General features: G+C 35.8%; 1 protein-coding gene across 1 annotated transcript in view; it reads right to left on the reverse strand.

Annotated features, from left to right (window-relative positions):
• Window positions 1-7,134: 7,134 nt before the first annotated feature.
• Window positions 7,135-17,888, reverse strand: part of LOC150106462 (glutathione reductase, mitochondrial-like) — a 178,915-nt gene continuing 168,161 nt past the window's right edge. Inside the window, exons 12-13 of the mRNA XM_090392455.1 lie at window positions 14,927-15,078; window positions 7,135-7,347 (exon numbers count right to left, since the gene is read on the reverse strand). Of these exons, the coding sequence (XP_090248581.1) occupies window positions 14,929-15,078 (150 nt within the window). The 3' untranslated portion in view covers window positions 7,135-7,347; window positions 14,927-14,928. The remainder of the gene's footprint in view (window positions 7,348-14,926; window positions 15,079-17,888) is intronic.

Consider the following 17,888-nt stretch of genomic DNA (forward strand, 5'->3'; position numbering starts at 1 on the left):
GGGTCTGTAGCTTTTGGGAAGGTGAGGATTTTTTCCTGGCTTCTTCAATGACATGATGGTGGCTGTTTTCCATGTAGTTGGGAAATGCTGGAATCCAAAAATGGCATTTGTAATATTGACGAGATGGACTATGGCTTTTCTTGGGAGTAGTTTTACTATTCTATTAGTTATGCCATCTGGTCCTGGAACTTTTTTACTGTTTAGATGGGTGATGATATTTATCATTTCTGATGGATTTGTAGGAGTGATATGTTCAGAGTTAACAGTGTTCTGTCATAAGGTTGTCCTAACATGATGGTGAATCTTGCATATAAGGTTGATATTTAGATTTGTATAAGATGGATTGCTTTAGCTTTCTCTTCATCTTTGTGAACTGTCCCTTTCTTGGTTTGTATAGGGGGTATGAGTTGCTTTTTGGTGCGGACTGCTCTTAAGAATTTCCAGATAGAATGATCTTCAGTATCGATGTTAGCCAATTTGGTTTCCCATTGATGGTTTCTGTGTTTTTGAAGAGCTTCCTGGCCCTGTCTGTTTAGGTTATTCAATACTGTTTGGTCTTGTGGGGCTCTGGTATTGTGGTGTCTCTTTCTGGCTCTATTTTTTGCTCTGATTAGTTCCATGATTTCTTCTGGGATACGGTTGGTTGGGTGGAAGACAGTGGATTGTCTGATTGATTCTATTACTTTCTGAATTTGTAGAGTTAGGTTATTTACTGCTGAGTCTATCTCTTCCTTTTTACTGATGTTGGGCACCGGACCAATATGATCGGGAAGAACTTTGGCTAACTTGTCCAATGGTATGAATGTGTGCAGAGGAGAGAATTGATCTGATGAACCTAGATTAAGCACTATGGGACTGTGGTCAGAAGATAATTCGTTGACTGATTCCAATTTGAATTGGTATCTTATATTTTTAAAGATGATGATGTCTAATAAATCCAAGCTGGCTGAAGTGGGTGGGCTCGGTAGGACCGGCCACAACAGCAGAGTTGAGCATTGCAAAGTTGAATAGTGTGTGGCCTTTGGTGTTAATTGAAGAGCTGTACCAAGCTGTGTGTTTTGAGTTGAGGTCTCCTGCTATTATTATGGAGTCATTTGGACCAAGTATGGAGTCCAGATCTGTTGTCAGCAGAGGAATGCTCGGAGGATTATAAGCAGCATAGATCTTGAGACTCCCAGCATTGCAGGTATGTACCTCCACACCGGTCACCTCCAGGTTTACTGTTTAGGGCTTGGCTATTGTATTATGATTCAAGTAACTCTTAATATATATGGCTGTGCCTCCACCTTTTGTGCCAATTCTGTCGTTTCTGTACATCCCAAATAATTAGCTGGTCGGTTATTAGCTGGTCTTAGGTGTGTTTCACCAATCAAGATGATATCAGCACTGAGACGAGTCGCAAATTCTTGAAGTTCCAAGACCTTGTTCATCGATCTATTTGCATTCCATGCCATTATCTTAAGAGCTTTTGGTTTGAATTTTTTACTCATGACAGATGGCTGTTATAATGGTTTAAGCGCCTTGCAGGAATCTCTTTCTGGAAGATGGTGAGGGGCATGTCTTGCTGAATTCCTGCAGCATGGTGGCAAGCGAGGCTGTTAAAACTGATGTTATGTTGGAGCTTTCTAGCTCGAGAGATGTAGGAGGCTTAGTTCTTGCAGCCTCAGCATATGTTTTGGTCATGGTTGTTTCTTCCTGTGTGGTTGAAGGTGAGATGTTTTGGACTGGGGGACGACCTGCTGGTTACTTAAAATGTTGTTACGTGGAGGAGCAAGATTGATTTTGCTGATCCCGATTTTTTGGATTGGAAAGGCATCCCTTGTAGTTGGTGGGGTGAGGTCCTCTGCAGTTTGCACAGTAGGCTGGAGTTGAGCGTGGCTTGGTTTGCACAGTAGGCTGGAGTTGAGCGTGGCTTGGTGCATGTGATGTCTCTCGCCGCACTTCAAGCACCTGAAGGCTGCCTTACATAATTTTTGGGCATGCCCAAACCTTTGGCATCTATGACACTGCCCTGTAGATGCTCTTTTCCTAAGCAGCTCAGTTAATATTTTGAGTTCGTATACTACTGTCAATTCATAGATCTGCTTTTGTGTATTGCTGATTTCCACCAGCACCAAAGGCATTGGTCTTTTATTTGACCTGAGCATCCTGCTGACTTTAACCAGGGACAAGCCATCTTGTGAGGTCAGTGATCACTCCTTCAGGAGTGATACCTTCGGCTACCCCACGAAGAACCACCTTCAGGTTCTTTTTGCTGGGTAAAGTGAAGGTGTGGTACGGAAGATTGGTATTGTCCATAAATCCAGTCATCCGTCTGTAATCCATGATTGTAGCAGGTTGAATTTCAACTCCTTCATCAGAATTTTTGGCCAATGAGAATGTGATGTTTTGTTCCCTGAGGGCTGATGAGACAGGAATCCATTTATCCTTATCCCTTAAGATAACTGGTGGTACCTTTTCTTTAGGTACATTGGGTGCTTCTATCCCTGATGTTTTGGGTTCTTCGGTGTTGGTGGAGATTTTCCTCTTCTTCTTGACTGTTTGGAATTCTGTATTTGTTTCCAAGGTCTGATAGATGCTGTCTTGGGATGTATCTTCTAAATTTAGGGAGTGTACAAAGTTTGATTGCGTCTTAAAACATCCATTTTATCTTCTGTGACTGCTGAGGGGGGGGGGGAATGTATCAAAAAGCTTGACTTTCCCCAGCCAGTTGTCACTCAGCAGCTTTCCCAATCTGAGGAATTCCTTGTACACCTCCTCAAATATGGCCTCATTGAGAGGTTTTTCCATGACAACAATAGGTGAAAAATGTATAAAGGCACAGATAGAGAAAGGATTGAGATTGCTCAGGTAGACACAGGTGTCTATCAGCAACAAAATATTATAGATAACTGCCCTAAAATAGGGGAAAGGAGTGTCAGGAATCTACTTGGCTACAGATTGAGATCCTACCTCCCTATAATACCATAAATCCACCACTGGTCCTCATGGCGGGTGGGGCCTGCTGGCCATTAGACCTCTTGCATGTTTCATGCAGACAGTAGGAATCAAACTGTATCAGCACCAGTGCAATGCGAGATTCCAGAAAAACCTTATATGCAATCTAATCAGGATCAATCTAAAATGCGTCTGTTCTCGTCAAAGTCAAAAACTCCCTCCCGGTGACACTAAGGCAGAAGCAATAGAGGGGTCATATTTACCTATAGGAGTTGCTAACTGGTGTACCACCTTATTATTAAATTACTCTGGATTTAGAGAAAGATGTTGGAAGTTTATTTTGCACTTGGTTAGACTATAATAAATTTAGTTTAATCCTTTATCCAAGTGTGAGCAAACAAATTTTTTTCCATGAAAATATCTTCAGGACTCTAGAAAGGTAGTGCAACTGTTGGCAACTCGGTGCAAAGGTGGACCAAGATCTCATCACTCCTTGCCTCAGTATCTCCCACCACTTCCAACTTTAGAGTTGTATCTCACCATAGCATACTCATAAGGGACCACAAGTATAGTTTGTTATAATGGTTAGTTTGCTATGGTGAATTTTTTTTAGTATAGCATTGTACCTACAGGGTTTTGGTCAGTACTTATCATTAGTGTTTTGGTGCTGTTTGTCTGCTGTAGTGAGAGTCATTTTATTTTAGAGTATTGTAGTAAGAGCATTTTAGAGAGGAATCAGATTTTTCCTTTCAAGCCAAGACAAGAAAGTTTGCAACTTCCATATTTAAGTTGAAAAGTCTTCACAAATTGCTGCAAATTACATAGCAGAAGAATATTTAGTTTCTTGTAGACAACAGATATTAATTTTTGGACAGTTTTTTTTAAAGCACGGGGGGGGGGATGAATGAATACTATAAAGACAGCCTTTTTTTTATTTATTATTTTTTTTAAGATAATTTATTGAGGATTCTTCTGATAGCTTCCCTTTTTTTTTGACAAAAATTCCAAGGAGCATGCAGTGCTCTGGTTTCTGGTATGGAAAGAAATGATGTTCATATTATTAATGCAGGAAATGAAGAAAAATAATCTAGATATAAGAAGAGTAGAAACAAAGATGGTGAAAATATGACATTTAGATCTGCACTTCCATAAATAGTCTTGGCTAAGGGGGAACAGGGACAGGTTTTTTGCATGTGGCTCTTTTAAAATGAGATCTGGATTTTTTTTTTTTATTTTGCAGTTATTGATACATATAATTTCCTTTTCAGCTATACAAGGCTGAAAATAAAGAAAGAGATTCTGTTTCAAGCCATCTGAGACAATGCTGTTTTAACCTTGGAATGCTTTGGCATACTTGTACTACCAGTATGAATTATATCTCTAGCTCACTCAGAGCACAAGTTTGAAGTAGGAAAATAGAAACTTTGGGAATTAGACAGAGGGAGATTCAAAGGAGCATGCAGTGCTCCTTTGAATCATCCCTCTTTGAATTTGGGTCATCCCATTTTGGCATCATTATAGTATCATAGAACATGAAGATTACATATGAATGCTCATACATTCTTCTTCTTCTCTTAAAAATCAAGCATTTGCCTGTTCCAGCTTCACTAGTCTTTCCATCTTATCACTGGTCTTCCCTTCGGTCTATATCTATCCACGTCTTTTGGTAGCCAATATCTTTCCATCCTAGATAGATGTTCCTTCCATTTCTATATATATTCATTGATCTTTTCATTTATGTTGTAAATATCTAGTTCTTTCCTGATGTCTTCATTTCTTATATGATCCAATTTTGTGCATCCTTTAATTGTTCTTAACTTCTCATCTCTGCAGTTTGTATTTTACTTACATCTTTCTTTTTAACCATCCATGTTTCTGAACCATATAACAGAATGGGAATGGCCATTACTTAAAATTTTAGTAGAGTTTTTCATCTTGTTTTTTTTATTCAGTGTCCTTTTAATTGTTCCACAGATTTTCTGAAATTTCTTTATTTTTTCGTCTATATCTTTAAGATATGTTATTATGCAGTCCAAATAATTAAACTGTGTCATCTGTTTTATTATTTTCTGTAACTATTTTTGATATAACATGATCCCAACCTTTAAATGCCATGACTTTTGTTTTCTTTTGTGATATTGTTGGCTTATTTTGTTTAATTCGTAAACTGATTTTTGAAAGTCATCTTCATTGTCTTGTTTATTTATTCATTATATTCCATAGTTTTTCTCTGTGTATTTTATCAAAAGCTTTCTCATAATCTAAAAAGACTATATGAGTCTCTAAATTAAATTCTCATATTTTTTCAATAATTTGTTTTAGGTCATAAATATTGTCTATACATGATCTTCCGTGTCTGAAACCATTTTGTTCTTCTGAGTATAGACTGCTAGCAATATGTTCTAAGTTTTTTTATTCAGGATTTTACTGTAAATTTTGTAACCTGTATTTAATAAACTTATTCCTCTGTAATTTCAGCAACCATCTCTGTCTCCTTTCTTAAATACAGATATAACCTTAGCTTTCAACCAATCTGATAGAACCTCACATTTCCTCCAATAGTTATTTATTAATTTTAAGAATCTGTGATATAAATATTCTCTGCTCTGTATTTATGCCATCTAATCTGGTTGATTTTCTAATTTTTGATACCTTTATTGTTTCTTTTTAATTCTTCCAATTTTATTGGTATTATATCAGTGCTGATTTCTTCATTATTATTTTCTGTTATTAGATTTGGGTCATACTAATATTGTAAAATAATACTGTAAAATCTCTCATGATATGTTACTATGTCACTTATCGTGTTTGCTTTTACGTTTTTCTAGGGAGATAGCACTTAAAGAAATATCAAATTTTGTATGTAATAATCTTGTATTTGTAATAATTTAACCATGAGACTTTGTTAAAATAGTGTGGCACATAACGTCATTATTTAACGCTGTTAACTCATGTCCATATATGGCAATTTCAAAAGACGTGTGACGTACAATATCATGGTCGAGTGTCAATACGTGACCATATATGGAAGTTTCAAGAGAGACACACATGCGTACAACAGAAGTCTGGGTCTTTATAAGGCATGAAATGTTGAAGGACTTTGTCTTAAGGTTTCACCTTCTCTTACCTGGGTCTACTGCTACATGAGGTCTGTTGTTGGTAATTGAAAGAGAAGCACAGTAAGTCTTGGGTTAGAGAATCTTCTACCTGGGTCTGCTGCCACGTAAGGTCTGTTGTTGGGAATCGAAAGAAAAGAGCAACACACTGCCAGCATGTTAAGGGTCTTATAGGGCAGGGCATGGAATAATCAATGACTCGGACAAGGAAGAAATCTGGCAAGAAATCAAGAACTAGCCAGGAGAAGAAAAGAAAGACAAGAAGGAGCACTTATGTGTGAACAAAATATTCATGTAAAAGGTAGTGCTGAATAAGAATTGTAAGTAATTATATATGTGATAATTCCAAATAAGAATATACATTGTGTGTCTGTTTATGGGTACAATAAGATAATCCTGATATTGAATTAAGCTTACTCAAGGTATGCTTTATTGTCAGTTATATATATTTGACTAGCAGGATAGTATAGACTGTGGTTTAATTTTAAGGGTAGAAACACAGAACTAAATCAGAATCAGGAAAATTTGAAATTGACAAAGACTTGTAATGAAAATGTGTGTGTGTGTGTGTTAATATGGATCAGACTGTAAATATTCCTTTTTGATTTCATTAAATGGTTTGTGAACAACACATTGGACTGATTCTATCAATGCACTATCCTGAAAATTTCGAACCTATATAAGATAAAGTTTAAGTGACCATGGGTATTTACATCTGGGTCTACCTATCCACTGATGAGATCTCAACAAAGGTCAAAACTGTTCTGGGTAGTGACCCCCCCCCCCCATAATGTATAGCATCATACATGTCTGCAAGGAGATGTGCTTTACATTATGGGAAATACTAAGGAAAGTGATCAGAGCTTACTCCACCTTTACCATGAGTTGCCCCTGTCATGAAAGGTTTGCTTACGCTTGGATCTGCCGAAACTTTTGTATAGTTTCTCTATTCGGCACGAAACTCTTGTAGTTTCTCTATTCAGCTTTGAAATAATGTTGGATTCAATATCCACTTAATTTGAACGAAGTGTATCAATATTTATATTTATCCAACAATTAGAATATATAAAATATCCTTTATTGTAAACTCTTAGCTTATACAAATTATATTTTTATGTAAATATATTAAATTCTATTGACATAAATAGACAGAATAATGCAGAAGGTATATGCTAAAAATTTTATAAAAACTCTGCATGATGTTTCTTTCTTTTCTTTTTTCTTTTTCAGTCAATTCTTGTGTATGTATACATACACACATACAAATACACCACAGTTTTGTTTTTTAAGAGCCCTAAAAATCACAAAAATATAATTTACAGTCAATGAACAATAATGTAAATATTTACTTCATCACATAAAATAAAACAAAGCATATCATAGTAACTTTAAACATACAGTTAATCATGAATAAATTTCTCATTTATGGAATGATGTTTCAGGGAAGAGAGGTATGGTTACAAGCAATGTACGCAACTGGTGACAGTAATGCTCATCTAGAATGTTTTTTTAAAGTACAGTAGTTTTAACCAATTAAGAATTAAAAGCAATGAGTGAAAGAACTTTTTCTTTTGGTTTGCATAAATTGTGAAGACTGACACTCTGAGAGAGTAGTAACAGCATAAAATAGTAATAAGGAATAAATGAAACAGAAATAAAAGTATGAAGGAATGATGAATATGCAATATATAATGTGCAAGATATACTATCAATTTTGTCAAAGAAAAGTGAGAAAGTTGAAGAGAGAATATAATTACTATAACAAACACTTGGGAAGAATAAAAATCTTTGTTTACAGTTCTACATAAGCAATGATTTGCTCATTTACTTATGTGTGGTATTGCAGTCAGAATTAATATGGTTTTACAAAGGAATATGAATGCAAATATTTTATTCATAAATAAATAAAGTATAATTTCATAGTGCCAATATTGCATTCACTGTTTCAATACATATGTGTTTATTAAAACTCACTTAAATGTGCTTAATGTTATTACTTGAAGCATTTTCATGCTTTACAAATGGAGAAGAAAGATGCAGAAGAATTTACACTTTTATGCTGCATAAATTCTGAAGGAAATACTTGACTTTCTTATTATTTATTTTTTTAATAATGATTTTTTGACTAGGATTTATAGCCTGCAACATCTTTAGAAACTATTTTTTATCCATTAGATGCACTATTCTATAGCAAGTTTAATGTCTCTGAAGAATCTAGCCTAAAACAAACAATATGAGGTTGTCTCTTCAGATAATTGTTTTAAACTAAAAATAAACAATATAAGACTAGTTGGTCTATGCTCCATATATGAATTAGTTCTAGTTTGTGTCTTTAAGTCTTGTGTAAAGAGTCAGTAGTTCAATCAGCGTTGATGATGTCCTTCATTTGGAAAGACCTGGGAGTGAATCCCATCTAGGATGGAAGGGCTTTTCAATTAAAAGTGAGTTAGCCAGCCTCATAAGAAGGTGGCAGAGTTTCCCCCTCTCCTAAAACCCTGGTGTTTCATCCCACAAAACATATAAACTACCAGAGAATAAATAAAGTTGACAAACAGCACACCATATGGACAGGACTAACCACCTTATCACCATTAGTTCAGTTTCTAAGAAATTTAGTTACTTGGCTGTAACAGGACTGAGCCTAACATATAAGGGGAAGAAAAAGTCCTGCTTGCATATCAAGTTTTATTATTATTATTATTATTATTATTTTTTATGACAGTGCCTCCCAAGAAACTGAAAACAGAAATCCAGTACCGTGGGTTAGTTTAAGGTTATATAATTCAGAGAGAAACCTTTTTCTAGAGACCAAGCATTGTACTTTTAGCCATTCAGGTCTCAAAAGTAGTGGTGACCTCCCATCAAGGCAATAAAACTCAATGCAAAAGCATTCACGAACATACTGCAACAAGCTATAGAATGCCAATACACAACCTGTCTGCTGGAAAGCAGAGATGCCAGCTAGGTATCTTGAATATCTTGAACTTCTTTTTGGATCTGCAGACCTGAAAAATTAGATAGAGATAAGATAGAATAAATAGATAAAATAAGAATTAGATAGAGATAAGTTCTTCCTACTTGTTACCTTACTAATGTATATGTGTTTGGTTGTGCTGCTGATTCCTGTAACTGAAAGCTATGAAGAAGTTAATGATTCACAGACATTTATGTTTGACATTAAGAGGCACCATAGCAGTAAAGGAATGGACTGTGAACTTGTTTTTATGTGCTTTGCCTGAAGGTATCTCTTCTGAGGATTATGGTTCTAGCTGCTTTTGCAGATTGTTTTAAATACAGTACTGTATATTCAATTGGTCATTTCTGTTTGTAGTAGCAAAGATATTTGCATTTTTTCCTTCAAAAGAAAGTTCTCTTGTAATAAGTAAAATGGTTTCTGACATCTATTCAACAGAACCTTTTGACAAAATGTTAAGTGTTAAGTAACAACATATTGAATTTATTAGTGATACCCAGGGCACCACAACAAATACACTTCACCGTTCTCCCATGGCAAGTAGCTAGAGACCCAGACAAAACAGAATATTTTTTGTTTAGTCTGGGTCCAATTTAAAATATGGAGACAACAGTTGGATCATCATCATCATCATCATCATCAAATTCCTGCCATGTACCCTCAAGGGTGTACAGGATATGATAGTACTACATGAAAAATTTACATCATTACTAACTTCCTATCTACAATTTTCCACAAAATCAGTCTGTTACTTGTCAAGACTCCAACATTATCAGATCTTATATTTCTATCGTCTAAGGCACTTTGTACCGTATCAATCCACCTATATCTTGGTCTTCCTCTGGGTTGTTTTCCTGCCAACCTGGCAGAGAACACTTGTTTTGCTAATCTTTTCTCTCCATTCTATTTAAGTGACCATACCACCTGAGATTAGCTCTGCTAACGCATTCCTGGATGCTGACAATGTCAAGTTCTTTCCTAATATCCTCGTTTTTAATATGATATTGCCATTGATTCTATCTGTTCACGCCGCTAATCTTTCTCAGGACTCACTTATCTGCGGTCTCTAGTCTTTGGTCAAGTGTTTTACTTCTGATCCAGCTCTCAGATCCATAAGTTAAAACTGGTTTGAACACTGTCTTGTATACAGCTAATTTAGTGTTCCAACCAATTTCTCTCTTATTCCATATGAATTTATTCAATTGACTTCCCACCATATCAGCTTTTCTGATTCTGTTGTCTATTTCTATATTGAATTTACTATCTTCACTAAAAATCGTGCCTAAGTAGCTGAAATGTTTTACTTGTTCCACAGGTTCTCCATTCACAACACAGTTGACATTTTCAATGATTCTGCCTATTTTCATTGTCTTTGTCTTTTTATTGCTGACCTTCATACCATATCTATTACAACAGTTATTCAAGTTAGTCAGGGAATCTTGCAAACTTGTAGCGAATTTATTTAGAAGTATAACATCATCCGCATAAAGCAAAGAGCTCACATTCACATCTCCAATTCTGATATCATGTTTAATACCACTTTCCTTCATAATGTGATCCATATAGATAATGAATAACACAGGGGATAATGTACATCCTTGTCTCACACCAGATTTAACATTAAACCATCTTCCTGTATTTCCTTCAATTCTAACTGCTGACTTACAACTCAAATAAAGACTAAGTATTGCTTGATATAATGCCCCATTGACACCATATAACTGTAGCGTATTGAATAGCTTCTCTCTTGGCACCTTGTTTTCTCCCTGGTGCAGGCAATGAGACTTTTCTTATTCCTTGCCTCTTCTCTCCATGTGAATTTGTGCACATTTTTATGTTGGAACATGGTGTTAGTAATAACCAGTCCATGTCCTGAGAAATCCAACAGATATTTGCCATTATTATTAGCTTTGCTCTTTTCTCCAAATTTTCCCAAAATATTTTTGCATGTCTCACAATCATTTCCTACTCTGCTATTTAGATCCCCAACAAGGACCAACTTTTCCTTTTTCATTGTGTCAGTTGCTTTTTCTAAAGCATCAAAAAATTCCTCCACTTCTACCTTAGTAGAACCTTCTGTGGGACCATAGGCACAAATAAGTCTCATTGTCCAGTTCCCTATTCTCATATTTGCCCACATTACTCTACTTGAGACTGACTGCCATTCAAGAAGATTAGCCTCATATTTTGTGTTAAATACTATGGCTACTCCTTCTTTTCTTTGATTGTCATTGCCTAAATATAACATTTTGTATTTATTGCTCAGAAAGATCTCACCAGTTTTTGTCTTTTTTGTTTCAGTCATCCCTATTATGTCGATCTGGTACTTATCTAATTCCTCAGCTAGCTCCATTTCTTTGCTATTCAGGCTTGTTATGTTGATCGTACCGATCTTTAACTCTGGTGATGTTGAGTTGGGATGTGTTTTCAGATTTGTTCCAGTAGCTGACTTTTCACTGTTTGCCCTGGTTCCCTGGCGAAAACAATGGGGGCCTTGTTTAACCGAGCGACGCTCCAGCCGGCATGAAATTTTGTCATGTTGTACCATCATTTTTTATTTTGGTTTAACCAATAAGAATACAATTTGGTCAGCTAAATCCTAAATTGCCAGCCCATCCTCGTTCGTTCAGTATCAAAGTAGATACCCAACAGGGTGCACCATGAGAAGGATCATTGGAATCATTGATTGAAGAAGGATCAGTTGGATCATTGATTTAACAAACAAGTTAAATTAGTGCAAAAGTCAAGCGACACCACTAGTAGCCACCATGGAGACCAGTGTGCAGGCACTGCATAGGAAACGTGTAAGATCCTTGTGGTCAAATATATGCCCCACAGAACCATCCACATCCACTAACTTAAAGATAAAATCTCATAACTATGAACATCTCAGAGTCTAAATGAGGCTAACCTGTTTACTAATATACTCAGAGATGAAAATGTACTGCTATTACAACACCAATCCAGACTGCTCTAGTATTGTTTAGACATCACATGTTCTTTCAATTATGACAATAAATAATATGAGCAGAAAGAAGGTTTTGCAGTGGGAAGACAGACTTATCATGGACTATATTTTTTCTCTAGTACAGTCTTTGATGTATTAACAGATTTTCTGTCTACTTGCTAATGTTTATATGAAATCCTTTGCAAGACAGACTTTGGAAGATTTATAGCATAAAAACCTAAAACATAACTGATATGAGGACTACATTTTCCTCATATTACCAGGACGAAATAACAGCTGGTTGAATTCAGCTCCTACTCTTTTTTTTTTTTTTTTAAGGAGTAAATAATTCCACACATGAAAGGTTATAAACCCACATACATGAGCAATGCAACAAACAACAGGACCCTCCTGTTCTTGGGTATATTATATCTCCACCCATGATAAACTTGCATAAGCTGTGCACAGAAAGAAATCAAATACAGGACTGTATCCCCTACCACCACCTACCACAAAAACATGTCAGAACTCTAAGGGTAGCATATATATAACATATCAATGGTATATATATGCTACCCTTAGATAAGGAGACAAAAAGAACCAAGAACTTGAATACCTAAGAGATATTCTAATTAAAAAAAAAGGTTATAGGAAGAACAATTATCAACATTTTACAACCAACACCCCACAGATTTCTTATCAAGGAAATCAGAACACAGAGGTGTCATCACTCTACACTACATGAACATATAACCGACAAAGCAGTCCTTTTGACACAATGTAGCTTAAAAGTGGCCATCAATCCCTCTAAAAAAAGTGTCCACAATTTTGTGATTGCCAAAACTATTGGATCTGCCTTTGAAGAAACCAGGTGTCTATAAGATACATTGTGCCTATGGTATTTGTTATGAAGGGGAGGCAGGCAGGCCACTCAGGTGAACTCTGCTTGAACAAGCACATCAGAGATGTGAAGGGAGAAAAAAAAAAGCATATAAATCAGGTCTGGCTTTCTGAAGAAGTAAAGAAAGTAACACAATGAAATTTGGCAACAAACCAAAATACTGTCCACTGCATATAATAGGTACTTAGATATAATTATTATTATGGGCTACTCCATGGGGTCTTTAGACTCATTGAGGGAGGCCCTAAATACATGCCAAGCATTAACCAACAACGTTCATGCAGTATCTCTCATACTTTGCTTTGAACTCACAGTCATGGCACCCAACAACAGATTCAGGCAACCTATTTCACTCATTCACCACTCTCCAAGCAAAAAATCTAGTCCTGATCCCCCCACTCCCATTAACTACACTCCTGCTCAGTTTCCAAGAATTGTTACTAGCTCCCTTACCACCACTGCTCCTGCTTTGAAAAATTTCCTCTGGATTAATCTTGTAAAAACCCTTCAGTAATTTGTATATCTCAATCATATCACTCTTTTTCTGCCTGTCAACCAATTTCTGTAACCATAAATCTTCAACCTGTCCTCATAAGATTCATTCCATAGAGCTGATACCAGCTTTGTCACTCACTTCTGAATCCTCCTCCTCATCCCCAAGAAATCCAGGTGACCAGATCTGCATGCAGAAGTCATAATGGGGTCTTACCAAGGCGCTATAAAGAAGTACCTGCTTGTCTCTCCTCATCAGGATATACTTTAGTAACTGAGTAATCCAATGAGCTGCTTTAGCCACTTCTGCAATATGTCCTCTAAACTTTAATTTCCTATCCACTAACCCCCCCCCCCCAAGTCCCTGGCTTTATCAATTTCATGGAGTACAGTTCTATCAAAGTGTACATGGCTGGTAATTTTTTGACACCTATAATTTACACTTTGCCACAATAAACTGACATCCATTCTCCTTTTCCCAGACTGCCAGTTTATCTAAATCATCCTGCAAAATTTTAATATCCACTGTTAAATTTTAATATTAACTATTGCTCTACCCAATTTTTCATCATTGGCAAACAACTGATAGTCTCTCTCAGACTGTTTCCTATATAGTTAATGAACAAATTAAACAGTGGTGCCCAGGAACACAGAACCACTAGCAAGAGCTAGTGGCTTGCCACAGAACACTGTGGCAAGCCACTAGTCACAGGCCTTCTACTGGACTCTATTCCTGAATAAACTACTTTCTGATATCATTCCATCAACCACCCTCTTATCCACTTCACCAACTTTATATTCATTCCCATGAACTGCAATTTACTGATTAGAATTCCATGCAATATCCTGTCAAACGCTTTTGGAAAAGCAGTATCACTGTAAACCCATTATCTTTATCCAACTCAGCTATCACTGTATTATAAAACATGAGCAAGTTACTGAGGCACAACAAATCCTTCACAAAACAATGTTGCCCCCATATAGTACCCCATTTCTGTATTTTGCTCTTGACTATGACTCATGATATGCTGATCAATCGGTAACTTGCTACATCAATCTTGGAGCTTCTGACCCTCCTTTATGCAATGGAAATATTTTCCCTCTTTCTATTCCCCTTGGGACTAACCCAGAGCTGAAACTTAGATTAAACAACATGATCAAAGGTACTGCCAATTTCCTAGCACTTTCTCGTAAAACTCCAGCCGATATACCATAGCTATATGCATATCAAGGTTCTGTAATATGCTATGCACATCCAGTTCATTTACCTGGAGTTCCATATAAGCCTTTGCCTCTCCTGTTAATGCAATATCTTAACCTGGATGATAGTTTTAAGGAAGCTTCTAAAATTATTTGTTTACCCATGCACTGGAATACAAACCAAGGTATTATTTTCAATCACAAGTGGACAACACACTGTATTTTGTCTTCACGTGTATTTGATTCTACATTTTAAATTGTTTTTTTAAGCAGAGTAAACAATATATAATTAAGAACATAATTACTTCAAAAAAAAGGCACTTTATCAACTTAAAAAAATTATGAATAAAATGTCTTACATTTAATGCATGGTTACAAGTTCTTCAGCAGTTGTGGGATGAATGGCAACACAATCATCAAACTGACTTTTAGTTGCACCCATCTTGACAGCTACAGCAAATCCTTGCAGTATTTCATCACAACCCTGACCAATCATATGAAGTCCGATAATCTGCAATAAAATATTAATGGGGTGTAATTTTATGTAAAAGGATATATATAATATTACTTAATAATAATATAATAAAGATTATATTTATTAGAACCCTGAATATATTTATTTTGAACTGTTTTCACAAGCATGTGAAAACAGTTCAAAATTTTCGAAATATCATCAGCTTAATAAATTATCCTATTTATTTCATTATTGCATGGGTTAATGCCAAAAAAAAGTTAAAATTAGAGTACAGCTATTAATCATCATGCTCATGTATGGTTTTCAATTTTCAACAACAAAAAACTTACATTAGAAACATTGGTTTGTTTGTCTCCTGTTTTATTTTTTGTAGTTCAAGTATCATTACTGTATATAAATTACATAAATTCACCATTACCATGTATAATACCAATATGAACTTATTTCTCATTCATTGAATGAAAAATTGAATCAAAAACCTGACATAAAAAACTTAATAAAGTAACAAGGAGTCTTACAACAGCATAGGTTCCAAGGGACTGGAAAGAAGGTAGAATTGTTCCACCATAAAGGTGGTGATAAGGCTGTAGCTTCAAATTATAGGCCAATCTATATATCTGGAGTTGTGGTGAAGGGTACTAAAGAGACTGGTGAGAACTAGGATACAGAAATGGGTTGATAATAGCAGTATTTTCTGTGGTTGTCAGCATGGGTTTGCTAACCAGAGCTCATGTTTTACTAACTTACTAATGTACTATAACAAGGTGACATATGTCTTGGACAAAAGAGATGCACATATATACACAATGGTATAATTCAATTTTCCAAAAGCTTTTGATAGACTGCCACACAACAAGCTGTTAAATAAATTGAAACAGATGGGACTGGATAACAGACTTCTGGGTTGGATCAGTGACTGGCTGTCAGATAGGTATCAAAAAGTTGTATATGGGAATGCAGTATCCCAAAAGAGGAAGGTGGTGTGGTATGCTGTGCTGCAGAGGTCAGTTTTGGAATCATTGTTGCTCAGTTTGTATATTAGTCATATTGGAATGGGTTGTGATATGCAGCTGTTTGCAGATAATGCAAAATTGGAGAGAGAAAAGCAGAATCAAGCAGATGTTATGGCCTTACAGGAGGACTTGAATAGACTGCATGAAACTTGGTGAGGAAACTTTAAAGGAGGTAGAGGAGATGAGAGATCTGGGAGTGGTTGTGAACAAGGAACTGAAATTTTGGAGCTGCATTGCACAAGTTGTGAAGACATCACATTGCATAATAGCAATGATGCAGAGGATTCTGACATGCAGAAATAAAGAGATTATGATTCCATTGTATAAATCCTTAATCAGGCCTCATATGGATTGTTGTGCACAGATTTGGTCACTGGGTTTTCATGGTGACAAGGATATGTTAGAAATGGTCCAGGGAAGATTCACAAAGGTACTCAGTGGTCTTTGGAATGTGGAGGATGAGGACACATTGAGAGAATGTAAATTGCAAAGCCTCATGAATAGAAGTTGGAGGGGGGGGGTATGATTGAGACGTATAAGTTAGTAAGGGGTTGTTATCAGGTTAACATGGAAGATATTTTTCATAGAATGAGAGAGTGGATAGAACAAGAGGCCATCACTGGAAACTATGAGGAGGGTGTGAGCAGAGAGTGGGGAGAGGGTTTTATATATGGAGAGTGGTTGGTGAGTGGAATGCACTGCCTGAGTGTGTTGCAAATGTAGACTCAGTTTAAGGCATAGCATAGTATGTATCATATAGTATATGTGATAGTATGTACCTCCCATGATGAGGCTCTTACTCCATGGTCGGATGTTAATAATAATAATAACAACCAAAGTTGTTTATAGACTATGAACAGATTTCACCATAAAGCACACCTGGTTCTTTTATTTAGACTTCCATGCAATGTAACTACAAATTGCATGAATATCTGCCAATCTTTCATTATCCTACAAATTTTTTTTTTAATATTAGACATATAAATGCTTCTTTCGACAAGAATACAAGAGAAACATGTGAAATTAATGGATGTAATGTAAATAGATGGATAGTAAATCAAGGTATGCTTAGCATGCTGGTTCCACAAGTGTGAGGGGTAAAAAATAAATGGGAGCCTAAGCTGTATAAACGACATATATTAATTTAATGAATATAAATTGTTCTGTTATTATTTTAACTGCAGTTAATTCTATTAAATTTTAATAGTTGATATATTAAAAACATAGCAACCTTAACAAATAATGAACAATTACTATTTAAATTATAAATTCATGCAATATAATCTCAAAAACAATTTATTATCATTCATAAAGGAGACACAATTATGACCAGTCATTATGGTCATAATTGTGTTATGGGTTGGGTATATTTCTTTTATTTTTATATAACTATAATTGAAATGTTCAAAGTCATAGAAATTAATGGATCCAAAACACGAGGGTGTTCTGAAAAGTTCTCGGGCTAACAATGAAAAAACAAATTTATGATTATTTAAATTATTTAAATTAAGGGGATATTAAATCCCACATTGTTTTAAAACCGAATAAGAAACTCAAAGATTGGAATCAGAGAGTTTCTTGCCGAATATAGTAAAACTATAAAGTATCAGCGACCACTAGCATGAGCTAATGCAAGTGACCCTAGTACGTAGTACAATACTGGACAACTCGTAGCAAAGGTGGTGAAGTTCTGATCGCTATTCTTAGTTTTTTCCCACAATGTAAAAACACATTTCCTAGGAAATGTATGCTGTTATTACATTATGGTGGAAGGTCACTACCCAGACCAGTTTCAGCCTTTTTTGAGGCTTCATCAGTGAGTAGCTAGACCAA

Source organism: Typopeltis vanoorti, chromosome 5 (genome assembly GCF_054136105.1).
Source record: "Typopeltis vanoorti isolate ZY-2024b chromosome 5, IOZ_Tvanoo_1.0, whole genome shotgun sequence".
In the NCBI taxonomy this organism is placed as follows: domain Eukaryota; kingdom Metazoa; phylum Arthropoda; class Arachnida; order Uropygi; family Thelyphonidae; genus Typopeltis; species Typopeltis vanoorti.